At 46.1% G+C, this 12,847-nt stretch overlaps 7 protein-coding genes across 7 annotated transcripts; 5 read left to right on the top strand and 2 right to left on the bottom strand.

Moving 5' to 3' along the window:
- Positions 1-54: 54 nt before the first annotated feature.
- LOC26526506 (probable peptidyl-tRNA hydrolase 2) lies at positions 55-804 on the top strand. The gene has a single exon (XM_015155007.2). It carries the CDS (start codon positions 337-339, stop codon positions 754-756), a length of 420 nt encoding a protein of 139 aa, XP_015010493.1. The 5' UTR covers positions 55-336; the 3' UTR covers positions 757-804.
- LOC6552580 (cytochrome c oxidase assembly factor 4 homolog, mitochondrial) lies at positions 55-804 on the top strand. Its single transcript, XM_026975948.1, has one exon. It carries the CDS (start codon positions 156-158, stop codon positions 351-353), a length of 198 nt encoding a protein of 65 aa, XP_026831749.1. The 5' UTR covers positions 55-155; the 3' UTR covers positions 354-804.
- LOC6552581 (GTPase Era, mitochondrial) lies at positions 747-2,062 on the bottom strand. The gene is made up of 2 exons (XM_001980296.3): positions 1,064-2,062; positions 747-996 (listed from the first exon to the last, which is right to left on the bottom strand). Exons 1-2 carry the CDS (start codon positions 1,995-1,997, stop codon positions 809-811), a joined length of 1,122 nt encoding a protein of 373 aa, XP_001980332.1. The 5' UTR covers positions 1,998-2,062; the 3' UTR covers positions 747-808.
- A 297-nt stretch (positions 2,063-2,359) lies between these two features.
- On the top strand, positions 2,360-4,245 carry LOC6552582 (L-dopachrome tautomerase yellow-f2). Its single transcript, XM_001980297.3, has 4 exons — positions 2,360-2,718; positions 2,823-3,212; positions 3,344-3,999; positions 4,066-4,245. The coding sequence occupies exons 1-4, from the start codon at positions 2,547-2,549 to the stop codon at positions 4,204-4,206; spliced, it is 1,359 nt and encodes a 452-aa protein (XP_001980333.1). The 5' UTR covers positions 2,360-2,546; the 3' UTR covers positions 4,207-4,245.
- A 233-nt stretch (positions 4,246-4,478) lies between these two features.
- Positions 4,479-6,457, top strand: LOC6553564 (L-dopachrome tautomerase yellow-f). The gene is made up of 4 exons (XM_001980298.2): positions 4,479-4,710; positions 5,081-5,419; positions 5,489-6,144; positions 6,210-6,457. Exons 1-4 carry the CDS (start codon positions 4,548-4,550, stop codon positions 6,348-6,350), a joined length of 1,299 nt encoding a protein of 432 aa, XP_001980334.1. The 5' UTR covers positions 4,479-4,547; the 3' UTR covers positions 6,351-6,457.
- On the bottom strand, positions 6,348-11,907 carry LOC6553565 (flocculation protein FLO11). Its single transcript, XM_001980299.3, has 8 exons — positions 11,488-11,907; positions 11,209-11,429; positions 10,562-11,130; positions 10,453-10,504; positions 7,883-9,301; positions 7,631-7,772; positions 7,413-7,571; positions 6,348-7,348 (listed from the first exon to the last, which is right to left on the bottom strand). Exons 1-8 carry the CDS (start codon positions 11,692-11,694, stop codon positions 7,133-7,135), a joined length of 2,985 nt encoding a protein of 994 aa, XP_001980335.2. The 5' UTR covers positions 11,695-11,907; the 3' UTR covers positions 6,348-7,132.
- LOC6553566 lies at positions 9,397-10,558 on the top strand. The gene has a single exon (XM_001980300.3). The coding sequence runs from the start codon at positions 9,426-9,428 to the stop codon at positions 10,434-10,436; it is 1,011 nt and encodes a 336-aa protein (XP_001980336.1). The 5' UTR covers positions 9,397-9,425; the 3' UTR covers positions 10,437-10,558.
- Positions 11,908-12,847: the final 940 nt, after the last annotated feature.

Genomic DNA, 12,847 nt, shown 5'->3' with positions numbered 1-12,847 from the left:
TTTGTGAAAAGCTAAAAGCATTTTAAGCCAGACAAAAATTTAGGAAACCGTACAGAAAATATCGGTATCGCAACGATAACAATGTATGTTGACAACCCTGACAGAATTTCGTAATTTCGAAACGAACGATTTCAGCCGGCGAAGTGGTGAAGAAAATGTCCGCATCGACGGATCAGGATCCCGTGGAACTGATGCTGAAGAAGACCGGCTGTATAGAGCTTCACTACAAGGTGCAGGAGTGCATTGCTGAGACGGGAGACTGGAGGGCTTGCCAGGACAAAGTTAAGGAGTTCCGGGCGTGCATGCAGAAGTACGTGGAGCAGCAAGGCCAGAAGTATGCCCACGTCAAGTAGCATCCTGCAAAAGTTCCTCAGCAACGGTTTGGCCTTCGGCAAGTCCACCAAACTGGCGCTAGTGGTACGATCCGACCTGAAGATGTCCAAGGGCAAGACAGCGGCCCAGTGCGCCCATGCGGCGGTCATGTGCTACCAGAGCTCTGTCCAGGGAACCAAGCTCCAGAACGCCATTCTGCAGCGATGGTGTCGCCTGGGACAGCCCAAAATAGTGCTGCGAGTGGACAATTTCGAGCAGCTGAGCTCCCTGGAACGACAGGCTCAAGAGGCGAATGTTGTGGCCGCCATGGTTAGGGACGCCGGGCGCACTCAGCTGGAATCTGGGACTGCTACGGTCCTCGGATTGGGCCCAGCCCCTGCCGAAGATGTAGACAAACTGGTGGCGCATTTGAAGCTTTTGTGAACTCTTAGGTTTATGCAACGTTACAAATAAAGTACAAGTAATCAACAAGTTCTCAGGAGGCAGTCTTCTTGCCCTTGGAAATTGTGGATATGGTAAGGGAAACTGCTTGGCCGAACATCTCCACCAGGTCCGATGTAACCCTCTCCGTGATCTGCCGCAGCTTCCCATTGCCCTCTCCGCAGATTAGGCGCTCGATTCGCGTGGTGGGGCACTGGACCTGCACGGAGGTGTAAAGAACATCTGCAAAGGAAATCGGGTTTAGTGAGGATTCCTTTATGAATGCACGGGAATGCCATATCCTGCTCACTTTTTTCCACACTGTAGTACTCGATCTCGCACTTTAGGCTGTAGGGTATTTCCTGCGGCAAGTAGTCCAGCAGACGAGCCCGCACACTTTCCACAATCTGTGCTTCTGGGGTGGAGTCGGTATGAATGTCGGCTGGGTATTTCCAATCCCTGAGCTTGGCCTGGCCCACCAGATAGTTCTGCATCTCTTGCAGCCCATTGCCTGTCAAGGCTGATACAAGAAACACGTCGCTGAAGTGGCTCCAGCTGGACTCCCGCTTGTTGATCCGTATTTCCTTGGCGGGAGTACTTATTGCCTGGACTTCCCGCTTGCCCACTGTCAAAGTGTCGTTGGTGAGTGTCTTGATCAGATCCAGCAGCAAGCGCTTCGACTTTAGCGCGTCTATCTTGTTGAGAACCAGAAAACTGGGCAGGTTGCTATAGGCCTTCAGCGTGTCCAGAACTGTGGGATGCAGTTCCTTCCTCGTCCAGCCATTTGAGGCATCATGTACCACGGCGATGATGTCCGCATGCTGTATGGCATGGCGGTAGGCACTCTTAAAGTTCTGGTCCAGGTGGTGTCGACGAATCTCATGCTGGGTGACCAAGCCCGGTGTATCGTAAAAGACCAACTGCGTCTGGCCGGTGGTAAAAATGGCCGTGTTCGACTGTCGAGTGGTGTGCACCTTGGCCGAGGTGGGACACACTCGGTGGTTCACCGTGTTGTTAATGAACGTGCTTTTTCCCACATTGGGCACTCCAATTACGGCTATGTGCAGCGATCGCTGCCCCTCTTCGGGATTCCTCGATTCTGCGGGCGGTGGGCGCGTGGTCGGAGCGACTGCATCATTGGTTTGGGCCGCGCCGGTCAAGCTGCGCACATTCAGCACCAACAAATTGTGGTTTTTCGTGCTATTTAGCAATTTTAACGCACTGGCTATTAAATTATAGCGCATCTTGCAAAGCAATGTTTACACTGATTGCAATGCGATTTACACAACAGCTTTTTTATATCGATATCGCTTATCGATTTTGGTAGTGATTTGATTATTTTTATTTATCGTCTTTTGGCGCCAAATAGGTTTTCTAAGGCTTACAATTTATGTATATAATTTTGTATTTTTGTGGCATATTCAAACATAGACACAGATTCATTCCTTTTTTATTGCAATACAAAATATTAGAATACGTTACGTTTTTTACAACTACTTTTATGGTCCTGTTTTTGTGATTGAATTATTAAGAAAATATATTTACAAGAAACTATGAACTGAAAGCCATTTAAATAATTTCATTTGTACTAACGATTAGTATTGCCATTATTATCAGGCTAACAAGTCTCAAAACCGGTTTGAGAACTTGTGAGAGAGCGTTTTCTTATCAATTTTAATAATTTTCCATCTAACCGCTGGGAGAATAGATTTCTATTGGGAACAAATTGGCTTTAGTCGGTATTGAGGCCTCAACTCGGCAAGGCGAACTTAGATTAGTTCCCCAAAAACACAATGTTATCGCCACAACTTCTGATTCTAAGTTTAATCTCAGGGTTACATTTGCTTTCCTTGGCAGATGGTGATCCCATGACAGAGGTATTCAGATGGAAGCAGATGGACTTTTACAATCGCGGAGATGGCCTTTCGAGCTTGGGCGGAAGAAAAGACAGGCCCAGCTTTTCAGGTATGCTAAAAAGTATTACTAGTTTTGCATTCAGGTATTTTCTACATTGTCTAGCGATCACACGTATGTAAATGTAATTTGCCATTTTTTAATTGGATAACTAGCTCCGGTTGTCTTTCCTGGCAAGCACTCTCGTCGGAAGCGTCAGAGTATGACCTCCCGCGATACACCTGTGGCTATCAACTCTCGCGCCGACAGTGACGACTCCAACGCCCCCTACATTCCGTACAACAACGTGCCCATGGGAGCGACTCACTTTCGCGGAAGACTTTTTGTCACGATGCCTCGTCGGCGGATGGGCATCCCGTCCACCTTGAATTACATCGATCTGGCCGAGGACGGATTAGATAGAAGCCCCAAGCTACGGGCCTATCCCAACTTTGAGCTTAATCAGTTCAACGCGAGTGCGGAGAATTTGGTGTCCGTCTATAGAACCTCCGTGGATGCCTGCCAGCGTCTCTGGTTCATCGACACGGGAATGCTGGAGTACCCAAGTGAGTTTCATTTGATTGTGATAGAAAATATCAGGGTTTTTCAAGTACAATCAATAGTACAATCAAGTCAAGTCTTCTTTTTCTGGTGACCTAGAATATAAAGTAAACTGGATCACAATTCTCATTGTTAGATAACCGCCAACAGATCCGACGTCCCAGCATTTGGGTAGTCGACTTGGCCACGGATCAAGTGCTGAAGCGCTTCGATATCCCGGAGAGTATTGCTGAAACCGGTCGCGGATTGGCCAGCATCACCGTTGATGTAACGGCGGGTCAATGTGGCGATGCTTACGCTTATATTCCGGATCTGGTGTACCGACGCTTGTACGTCTATCACCTGCGAAACGATAGAATCTGGTCCTTCGAGCACAACTACTTTAGCTTCGACCCACTTTCCGGGGATCTGAACATTGGCGGCCAGACCTTCCGCTGGGATGATGGCATCTTCTCAATTACTTTGGGAGCCCAGAAGCTAGATGGAAGCCGAGATGCCTACTTTCATCCCATGGCTAGTACGAATGAGTTTGTGGTTTCAAACCGGGTTCTGCAGCAAGAGTCCAACGCCGCGCGCTCCGATCATGGAAACGATTTCCGGGTACTCGGAAGCCGTGGTCCTTCCACACAGTCGACGATGCACGCATACGATCCTGGGACCGGGGTCATCTTCTTTGATGAAATCCAGCGAAACGGCGTGGGCTGCTGGAAGACCAGTAAGCCATTCTCGGCGGAAAACTATGGCTCTGTGGACTCCAATGCCATGGAAATGATTTATCCCAGCGATTTGTCGGTAAGCAAATGATTAAGGATAAGTGAAGAGAACTAGAGAACTAAGAGATTAATCTTACTGCTGTAGATTGACGAGGAGGGCACCATTTGGGTCATGTCCAACTCCATGCCCATATTCATTTACTCCATACTGGACACGAATATATACAATTTCCGGATCTGGAAGCAAAAGGCATCGCTGGCCAAGAAGGGCACAGTTTGTGAATGATTCGTGTAGAAATCCCAATTCAAATCCCAAAACAAATTTGTTATTTAAATAAAAATACATAGCTAATAATAAGGAAATTTCCCTATGGGACATAATTATTGAATGAATGGGAAGTCACACAAATCTACTCTTTAATATGTGCAGATATTCAGAACATCTCGAAAATAATAAAGAGATATATTTAAGCAAAAGAAGAGCTTGCTCTTATCATCTTATATGATGAGTTTTCGAGTCGCAGAGCACGTATAACTCAGTTGAACTCAAGCTGGGAATCAGTCGCAAGTGGGTCTTCAGCCAGGAAAGGCGAACGACCGGACCTAAATTCAGTTTCATATACATAAATGTTATCGCTGAAGTTTCTGCTCATCTGCGCAATTGCAGGTTTCCAACTGCTAATCTCGGCAGACGGAGATCCTATGATAGAGGTTTTCAAGTGGAAGCAGCTGGACTTTTACAACCGCGGAGATGACTATATGGATTTGTGGAGCAGGCTCTGCATCCCAGGTAACTATAACCAATTAACATGCTTCTCTTTTACTTTTCGTATACAAATGCTGGTGAGTCACTAGGTTTCTTCCACAATATTTGTAATATGAATATTATTTTAGTCACCCTTTAAAATACATTAAAATACTAAAAACATAATACATGATTTAGTTGCAAATAGTTGCAACGTTGTTGATGAGTCACTAGTTTTTTTACACAAAATATTTCAAATTATTTGTAATATGAATATTATTTTAGTCACCCTTTGAAATTCATAAAAAAACATATAACATTATTTAACTGCAAATAAATTATTAATGTAAACTATAAAGGATCGGGCTAGTTGGACACATGAAAACATTAACAATAGTTTATCCTAATTACCAAGATCCGCATGTCTACAACTCCCGCAAGTGCTTGGGCTCCTCCAATTCCGGAGCCAATGGATCCTTCATTCAATACAACAACGTGCCCCAGGGAGTGACCCACTTCCGAGGACGCCTCTTTGTCACTGTGCCCCGGCGCCAGGAGGGCATCCCGTCCACCTTGAACTACATCGATCTGGCCAAGGATGGTTGGAATCAGAGTCCCCACCTCCGGGCCTATCCCAACTTGGCGTTGAATCAGTATAATGCCAGCGAGCAGAATCTGGTGTCCGTTTACAGGACCTCAGTGGATGCCTGTGAACGACTCTGGTTCGTGGACACAGGAATGCTAGAGTTTCCCAGTGAGTATTCTTAAATACCTTAAATGTAATGTGATCCATTTGGAACTAAGATATAACTCTACATATCAGATAATCGCCAACAAATCCGGCGTCCAAGTATTTGGGTGATCGATTTGGTTACCGACCGCTTACTGAAACGATTTGAGATCCCACAAAGCATAGTAGAGATCGGACGTGGACTGGCCAGCATCACCGTCGATGTGACCGCACGAAAGTGCGATGATGCCTATGCCTACATTCCGGATTTGGTCAATCGCAGACTGCACGTTTACCACCTGCGAAGCGATAGAATTTGGTCCTTCGAGCACAGCTCCTTCAACTTTGATCCCCTTTCTGATGATCTCAACATTGGCGGGCAAACCTTCCGCTGGGACGACGGGATTTTCTCGGCGACCGTGGGAGCATATAAGCCAGATGGCAGCAGGGATGTCTACTTCCATCCCATGGCCAGCACGAATGAGTTTGTTGTGTCCAACAGGGTCTTGCAGCAGGAGTCCAATGCAGCACGTTCTGATCATGGAGACGACTTCCAGCTTCTGGGAACTCGTGGTCCGTCCACCCAGTCCACGATACATAAGTACGATCCGCTGACCGGAGTGATTTTCTTTGCCGAGGTCCAGAAGAGTGGAGTGGGCTGCTGGAAAACCAGCAAGCCTTTCTCAACTGAAAACCATGGCTCCGTTTTTTCCAATTCATCAGAGATGATTTATCCCAGCGACTTGACGGTAAGCTATTTACTTATATTTTTACAAGTAAACGAAAAGGAACGTTACCTGCGTTCTTAATGTAGATCGACGAGGAGGGATACATTTGGGTGATGTCCAACTCCATGCCCATCTTTGTGTACTCGAAGCTGGATGTGGAGAAGTACAATTTCCGAATCTGGAGACAAGCGACATCGCTGGCGAAGAGGGGAACAGTTTGTGAGTGATTTGTGTGGAATTGCTTTAATGAATGTTTCCCAAGGTCGTTACATACATAGGTAATATGTTTATCGAAATAACACACTGAAACTTATTAATAAAATAAATCAAAAAGCATTTACAAATGTACCGTTTAAAATTGCCTAAATTTGAGTACTCATTTTTATCACATCTTATATGTTACGACAGATGCGTATGTCTTTTCGCACGAAACAAATGAAAACATGAAAGAAAACAACATCAATGAACAAAATCAGAGGCACTCCAATATTGCATAAGGATACTAAGTTGCACAGGTGTGTGTGATACGCTTATATATGTTAACCTAAAATACTTGAATTTCATGTTGTAAATTTCTCATAACTTTTCCGCATCTAAACAAATTCGAGGTGTAAATTTGGTAGCCCTTCAAAGTGTCAGCTATACATATGGTGTATATAGATCTATATATATATATATATATATATCTATTCAATTTGTATATATATGTATGAGTTTATATAAAGTTTTGCAAAAAATATATAGGTTGTTTTTGTATATGTTCCTCAACGCTACACCTAAGTCCTTTAAGTAGTTTCGATCATAGTTAATATATGTAGTGTGTAGTACGTAATATAGCGAAATGATTCTACCAGTTCTAGTTGACTATATAGTAGCTGCGTTCATTGACCTTTTCGCGTATGTGGAATGATTACTGGCCCAGAGCTATTCGAAAGTGATTCGCGTATAGCAGCTTATTACAGTTACGAGTTATTTGTGGTTATATGGAATCGATCGTTATTGCTAGTGACTACTGCACTAAGTAATCCTTGTAGCCGCGCAGCGACTTCAGCTGCTTTTTCAGCTTGGTTATCAAATCTGACGGTTGCACCAAAATGGATATATCGCGGCCCACAGAGTTCAGGCGATCGCGTATCTCGAAATCCTTGAAGAACAGATTCAGTGAACGACCATTGATTTCGGTGAGCATCCAAAAGGTAAGTGAATTGCCGTCGCACGATTGCGTCTAAGACGAGTTTTTTTGTTAGTGTTTATTAAGCCTATGTCAAGTTTTGCCCGGGATCACTTACCTTGGGCGGAAGACCGTGACGTGCGGCCAAGCTGTTTGGCACCACATCCACGATTGTCGAAGTGTTTCCATCCCTAATCAGACCCAGACACTGACCCTCTCGGTCACGTCGGATGGCGTAGGCCCGACCAAATGGAATTCGTCGCAGCAAGACCTCAACCTGTGTGACAAAAGAAAAGATATATACAAGTAGGCTCTTATGGATCTTTATGAACTTACAAATAGCGTATTGGTGTTCCTTATTATCTTGTTCGCCTCCGCTGCACTGCTGATGCTCACGCCGGCTATGGACAGTAGCTGATCCCCGATGTGTAGGGCATTGTAAAGCACGGGGTGTTCCTTTTGCTTCCAGCCGGCGATCCTGTAAACTCAACTAGTTAGCAAACCATAACACATGTTTTTACAATTCCTAAGTATAATATGGCTACATACAATCACTTTGGAGCTGATACGAAGTGTTCCCAAACTTACCAAACACCACCGAAGGCTTCTACCCAAGCGATAGAGCCGACACAGTCCTTGCGCCTGAGATTGAGTCGCACTCCACCAGGATGCATTATCTCCCGACGCAGCTGCATCACCTGTTGCTCCCGCAGCGTCAATCGCTTGTTGGGCGACTGCTGTGCGGGATTGGTGCTACACGGAGGTGTTCCCTGTGGCGGTGGCTGCATCCGAATGGCTCCGTTTCGGGATGGCGTAAACTCGTTATTATTAGCATTACGCTGCGTTCCAGGCTGAGGGACCCGCTGAAGTGGCGCCTGGGCATCAGATGTGGACGAGCTGCGGCGCCGCTGTTCCTGGCTATCACCAGTTAAAATTGAGGTGTTACTCCTTTGCGCTGCCGTAGCTTGGGTACTGTTGGAGCTGGAAGGCGTGGACTGTTCGATGTTGTTATTCGCTGCGCTGGATGATTTGTGGGATGCCTTCGTTTTTAGTGGCGTGTTTAACAGTTTTAGGTAGTGGAAATCCCTTCTGCTTGGCCGCGAACTAATCACCAGTTCGGTTAGTCCTCGGGTCAACTGCGGTGCGGCCCTTCCGACTGCACTGGGGGTCACTGGTTGCGCTGTTGCCGGCGAAGCCAACCGGCGACGTGGCAAAGCTGGACTGCCATTAGTCACTGGCTGGGTGGTATTCGTGCTTGCCACTCTTGTGGGACTGCTTCTACTGATGATAGGAATGCTGGAGGAAAGGAAGACCTTCTCGTAGTGGACATTACCACTGATTATGGAGTCACTGCCCTGTTCTGTATTCACGCTTATATTCGTTATGCCCGAGGTGTTGGCAGTGAGTATAATTTTTTTACTTAATCTCGGCGTCTGCGGCTTGGCAGGATTAACAGAGGAAGAGGATGCGGAAGCGCTGCTGGCACTTCCTCCGGCCGCTGGATAGCAGGTGCCGTAGACAGCCACCGTGGTGGTGGCCTCTCCGTCACCCAGCACCTTTACTTTGGTGGTGCCCGACACCTGTGGACTGGAGCCATTGGAGGAGATTTGTTTGATGGGCGCTGTATACGGATTACTGCTACTGGACTGTTTGCCCAGGACTTGAATGGTACTGGTACTGCTACTGGCATTGGACGGAATGATTTGTACGTTGCTTTTATACTCGTGATGGGTCTGTGATGGCTGCTGCTTGTTATTTGTCTGTGGCTTGGTCTTAACCTCAGGGAAACGAAACACATCGGCGATGGTGGTGCTCTTGGGCGGCAGTTCGGGTGGCTGTTCCTGGCCATTGTTGCCGGTGTTCGACACTTGGATAATTGTAATGTTATCCTGAGTGTCCGCACTGTTCGCAGGAGCGGCGCTCGAAGATTGGGATTGGAGCGGCTTGCGTGGCGGTCGCTTTGATTTGTCAGCAGCTCCAGCGGACATGGATCGCGATGTTTGCGGTCTAAAAGAAAATAGGGATACATTTAGTTCATTAATAAAATACACTTGAATTAAATAATGCTGGATGTCTTAGTAGGCTGATTACTAAAACGGAAGTCGGATTTATGTAAACAAATCTTGGAGACATGGCCAAATCGTTTTCTTTGACCGAGGAGAAGTTAGACGACCTTTTTGTGGAGGAGGTCGTCAGTGTGGTGAAACTGGTGGGCCTGCTGCCTGATAAAGATCACATCGTGCCCACATGCACCCGATGGCTCAACATCTTCCAGCAGTCGACGCCGAAGGAACGCTTTTCCAGAAACTATATGCTCCTGCTCCTTCATAAGCAACTCAATGATCAAAAAACTTTGGGTTATCCATTTACGTGGCCAGGAAGCTTCCAGTTGGATTTGCGAACTCTTCACCAAATGAGCCTAGAATTGGGTGATAAAACGAATAATCCAGGCGGCGAGGATGTTGTGGACTGCAAATCTGATGAAAGTTTGAATGAGGAAGAACTGTCTTCCTTTAACTCATGCGAGAATATAGAGGAGGCCAATCGTAGGCTGGTCGAGGAAAACGCTGCACTTTCAAAGGAGTCGCAGAAGCTTCAATGTCTGATCGAAAAGTTGGAGTTGAAGCGCGCAGAGACCGAACATGCCATCAAAAGGCAAAATGAGCAGATTTACATGCTGGACAAGGAGAAACAATATCTGAAGCGAATTTTTGCCTGCTCCTCAATCAACGCCCTAAAACAACTCTGCAATGGACAAGATCCGGCGATGTTTTTTGACACCTTGTTCAGTGTTCTCTGCGAAGACGTATCTGATCATCAGCAGGTGAAGCACTTTAACGAACACTTCAAAACCGTGCTACATGCCCACATGGATCACTACCGGCGGCATCAGCGTGCTCTTCTGCTGGATGAGGCAAGCCAAAGTTTCGACAATCTGAAAGCCAAGGTGAGCAAGAGATACAAAAATGTGCTGGGTATGAAATTGGATGCCGAGAGCCAGGAGCTCGCCCTCAGTGCCATGAGATATCTTAGCGTCCTGCGGAATTTGTTCATCGACACCTTTAAGGGCAAACCGACCACCAAGAAAGCAGTAGTCAAGTTCCTACAGAACAACTACGACCTTATGAATGAGATGTTGTAGGGCAGATTTCACTCACCTGGGAATCAGCCGTTCACATTGCAGGATGTGCTCCAAATTAAGGATTTGATCTGCAATTTTAGAGTTATATTTTTTAATGTTATAGTAAAGAATATTGATCAGTCTACCGGCAGAAACGCGCTGTGCAGTGGCCGCCACGACGTCAACGCGAACTCCATTCTCGGTTAGCACACATGCCTTGCGCAGCAGGGGCGACAGGTATTCGTCGTCCGAGAGATTCAAATCGGCATCTCTAGTGCACGGTTGTTCCACTGAGGCTCCCTCAGCCGCAGCGACGTCTTCCTGACCAGAGGTTGTCTCCACTGACTCACTGATCTGCTCGCTGTAGGTGCTTATGGGATCGGAGAGCATGTTAAGGAGGTGCTGCGTCAAAGTGTTCGACATGGCAGCGGGAGCAGGGGCTGGAGGTTGTGGTGTGTTGGGCACTGGACTGGAGGATGGCTCTGGAGGTGGCGCTGGCTGAGCCTGATGACTGGGTGCCACCACACGCTCGACGCCCGGAACCAGAGCCGCCGGAACAGGAGGAGGTGGTGGCAGTGGTGATGTGGGATCCCGCGTGGGCAGCAACGGTGCGCGCACTTCAGGTAGCTTCGTGTAGAGGTTTTCGCGCGGCGACAGAATCTTCATTTCGCGCAGCTTGGAGCGCAGCGTTTCCACCCACTCTTGCATAATCTCCCTGCAAAAAAAAAGCGAAAGTGAGCTGTAAGTGGTGCAATCTTAATTGGCGTTGCGTGCGGGGAGCTTTTAGTTTTACCAAGAGACGGCGTGAAAGCGCAGCACCTCGTGGCTGAGCGTGACCACAAACTCGAACTCATGGGAATTGGGGATGAGGGCATGGGAGATGTGGAGGGTTTCCCTCAAAGAAACGGCCCACTCCGGCAGATGTCCACCTGCCTGACGAGGTTCCGCATACCCCTCCAGCAGAGCCTCCGTGTCATCGTGAACGCAGAAAACCACCCAGGAGCACTCGGATTTCTGAAAGACATGTGATGCAGTAACCATACACTTGGCGGAGTTTTTCGGTACCACCCACCTTGGGGCCCACGGTCAGCCGTTTCCCATCGGCTGTCAGCCGTTTGAGCCATGTGTTCTTGTGAATTTCCCGGAACTGGGCACCTGCTCCTCCCCCACCAGCACCTGGTACGCCCCCTCCTCCGCCAGGGGCAGGCGCGGGCAGTGGAGCAGGTGAACTAGCATTCCCGCTGGATGTCGCAGGTGCTGCCGTCGCCGCCGCTGCCATGACCGCTTCCCAAATCTACGGTGTGGATTCCTGTCTGGGATGGGCTTCTTTTGCATGCCTTTGGCTCGCTGCTCTCCGCTAATTAATCCCACATTTCACTCGCTGCGTTTTTGGACCACGAAATGTGCTGCATTTTCTGGGAAAATCAACTGGGAAATCACGACGCCATTTTTGGTATCGGTATTTGGATATGGATATGATATATCGTTATTGTTCCATAAAAAAGTTATCGAAAGTGCAGTGCATTAGGGGTATTCTTGAAGTTGTAAACATTTGATCAGCATTAAAATTAAAATTAGTTTTATATCCGCTTTTCTAGCGTTTTCCTCATATACTATTTTTAATACCAAACACTTTCGTCGATCTCAAAAGGTTAGAATAATCATGCAGATTGTAAGGAAGTAATCCCAGCAAAAGATTGTTAAAGTAGGTTTTTAATTTTGTTTAATAGATAATATTTTAATTAAATTAAAACACCAGTGTTTATGCCATAATAATACTTCTTTTTATTGAGATTTTAAAAATCGTTTTTGATATTTTTTTGCTTGGTTTTTTGTATCTTTATATCACACGTAACGTAAGTAATGTAGTAGATCTTTTAATGCTGTCTTAAGTCACTAAATCTAAGCTGATTGAAAAAATAGAAATTCATCTTTGTCTACATGCAGAAAAGAATTTTAACGTTATTAACAAATCGATGAGGGTTTTGTGCATTTGCATCAATCCAATTTTTTACTTAAAATTACAAAACTACTTGTTATTGCAGCGTTGTTGTTGTCTGTTATCTCCTCCATTAACACTAGATATACATATTTTTTGCATGCTTTTCGTATAAAGAGGCGTTAAACATTAGTATCTCAATTCGTTTTAGTTCACTAGATTACATTGGTAAATTACAAATATTGCGAGAGTCAGAAGGGAAGTTAACAAGCGCTCCTTGTAACTTGGGCGTAGAACGTACAACGAGTTAACAATGGTGAAAAATTATTTAAAAAGAATAGTGAACACGTATATTTCACAAAATGATCAACTTAAAACGAGTGTAGATTGTGGGCGGGACGTTAAATTAATTACAATTTAAACTACTATTAAAGTCTTTGAATAGAATTTCATTTAACGACATGACGACGGCTACAAATTCTGTTCGTTTCTT

This window comes from Drosophila erecta, unplaced genomic scaffold (assembly GCF_003286155.1).
Source record: "Drosophila erecta strain 14021-0224.00,06,07 unplaced genomic scaffold, DereRS2 tig00000000-arrow-pilon, whole genome shotgun sequence".
Taxonomy (NCBI): Eukaryota; Metazoa; Arthropoda; class Insecta; order Diptera; family Drosophilidae; genus Drosophila; species Drosophila erecta.
Note: the sequence above shows the minus strand (reverse complement) of the source record. Positions and strands in the feature narration are given on the sequence as shown.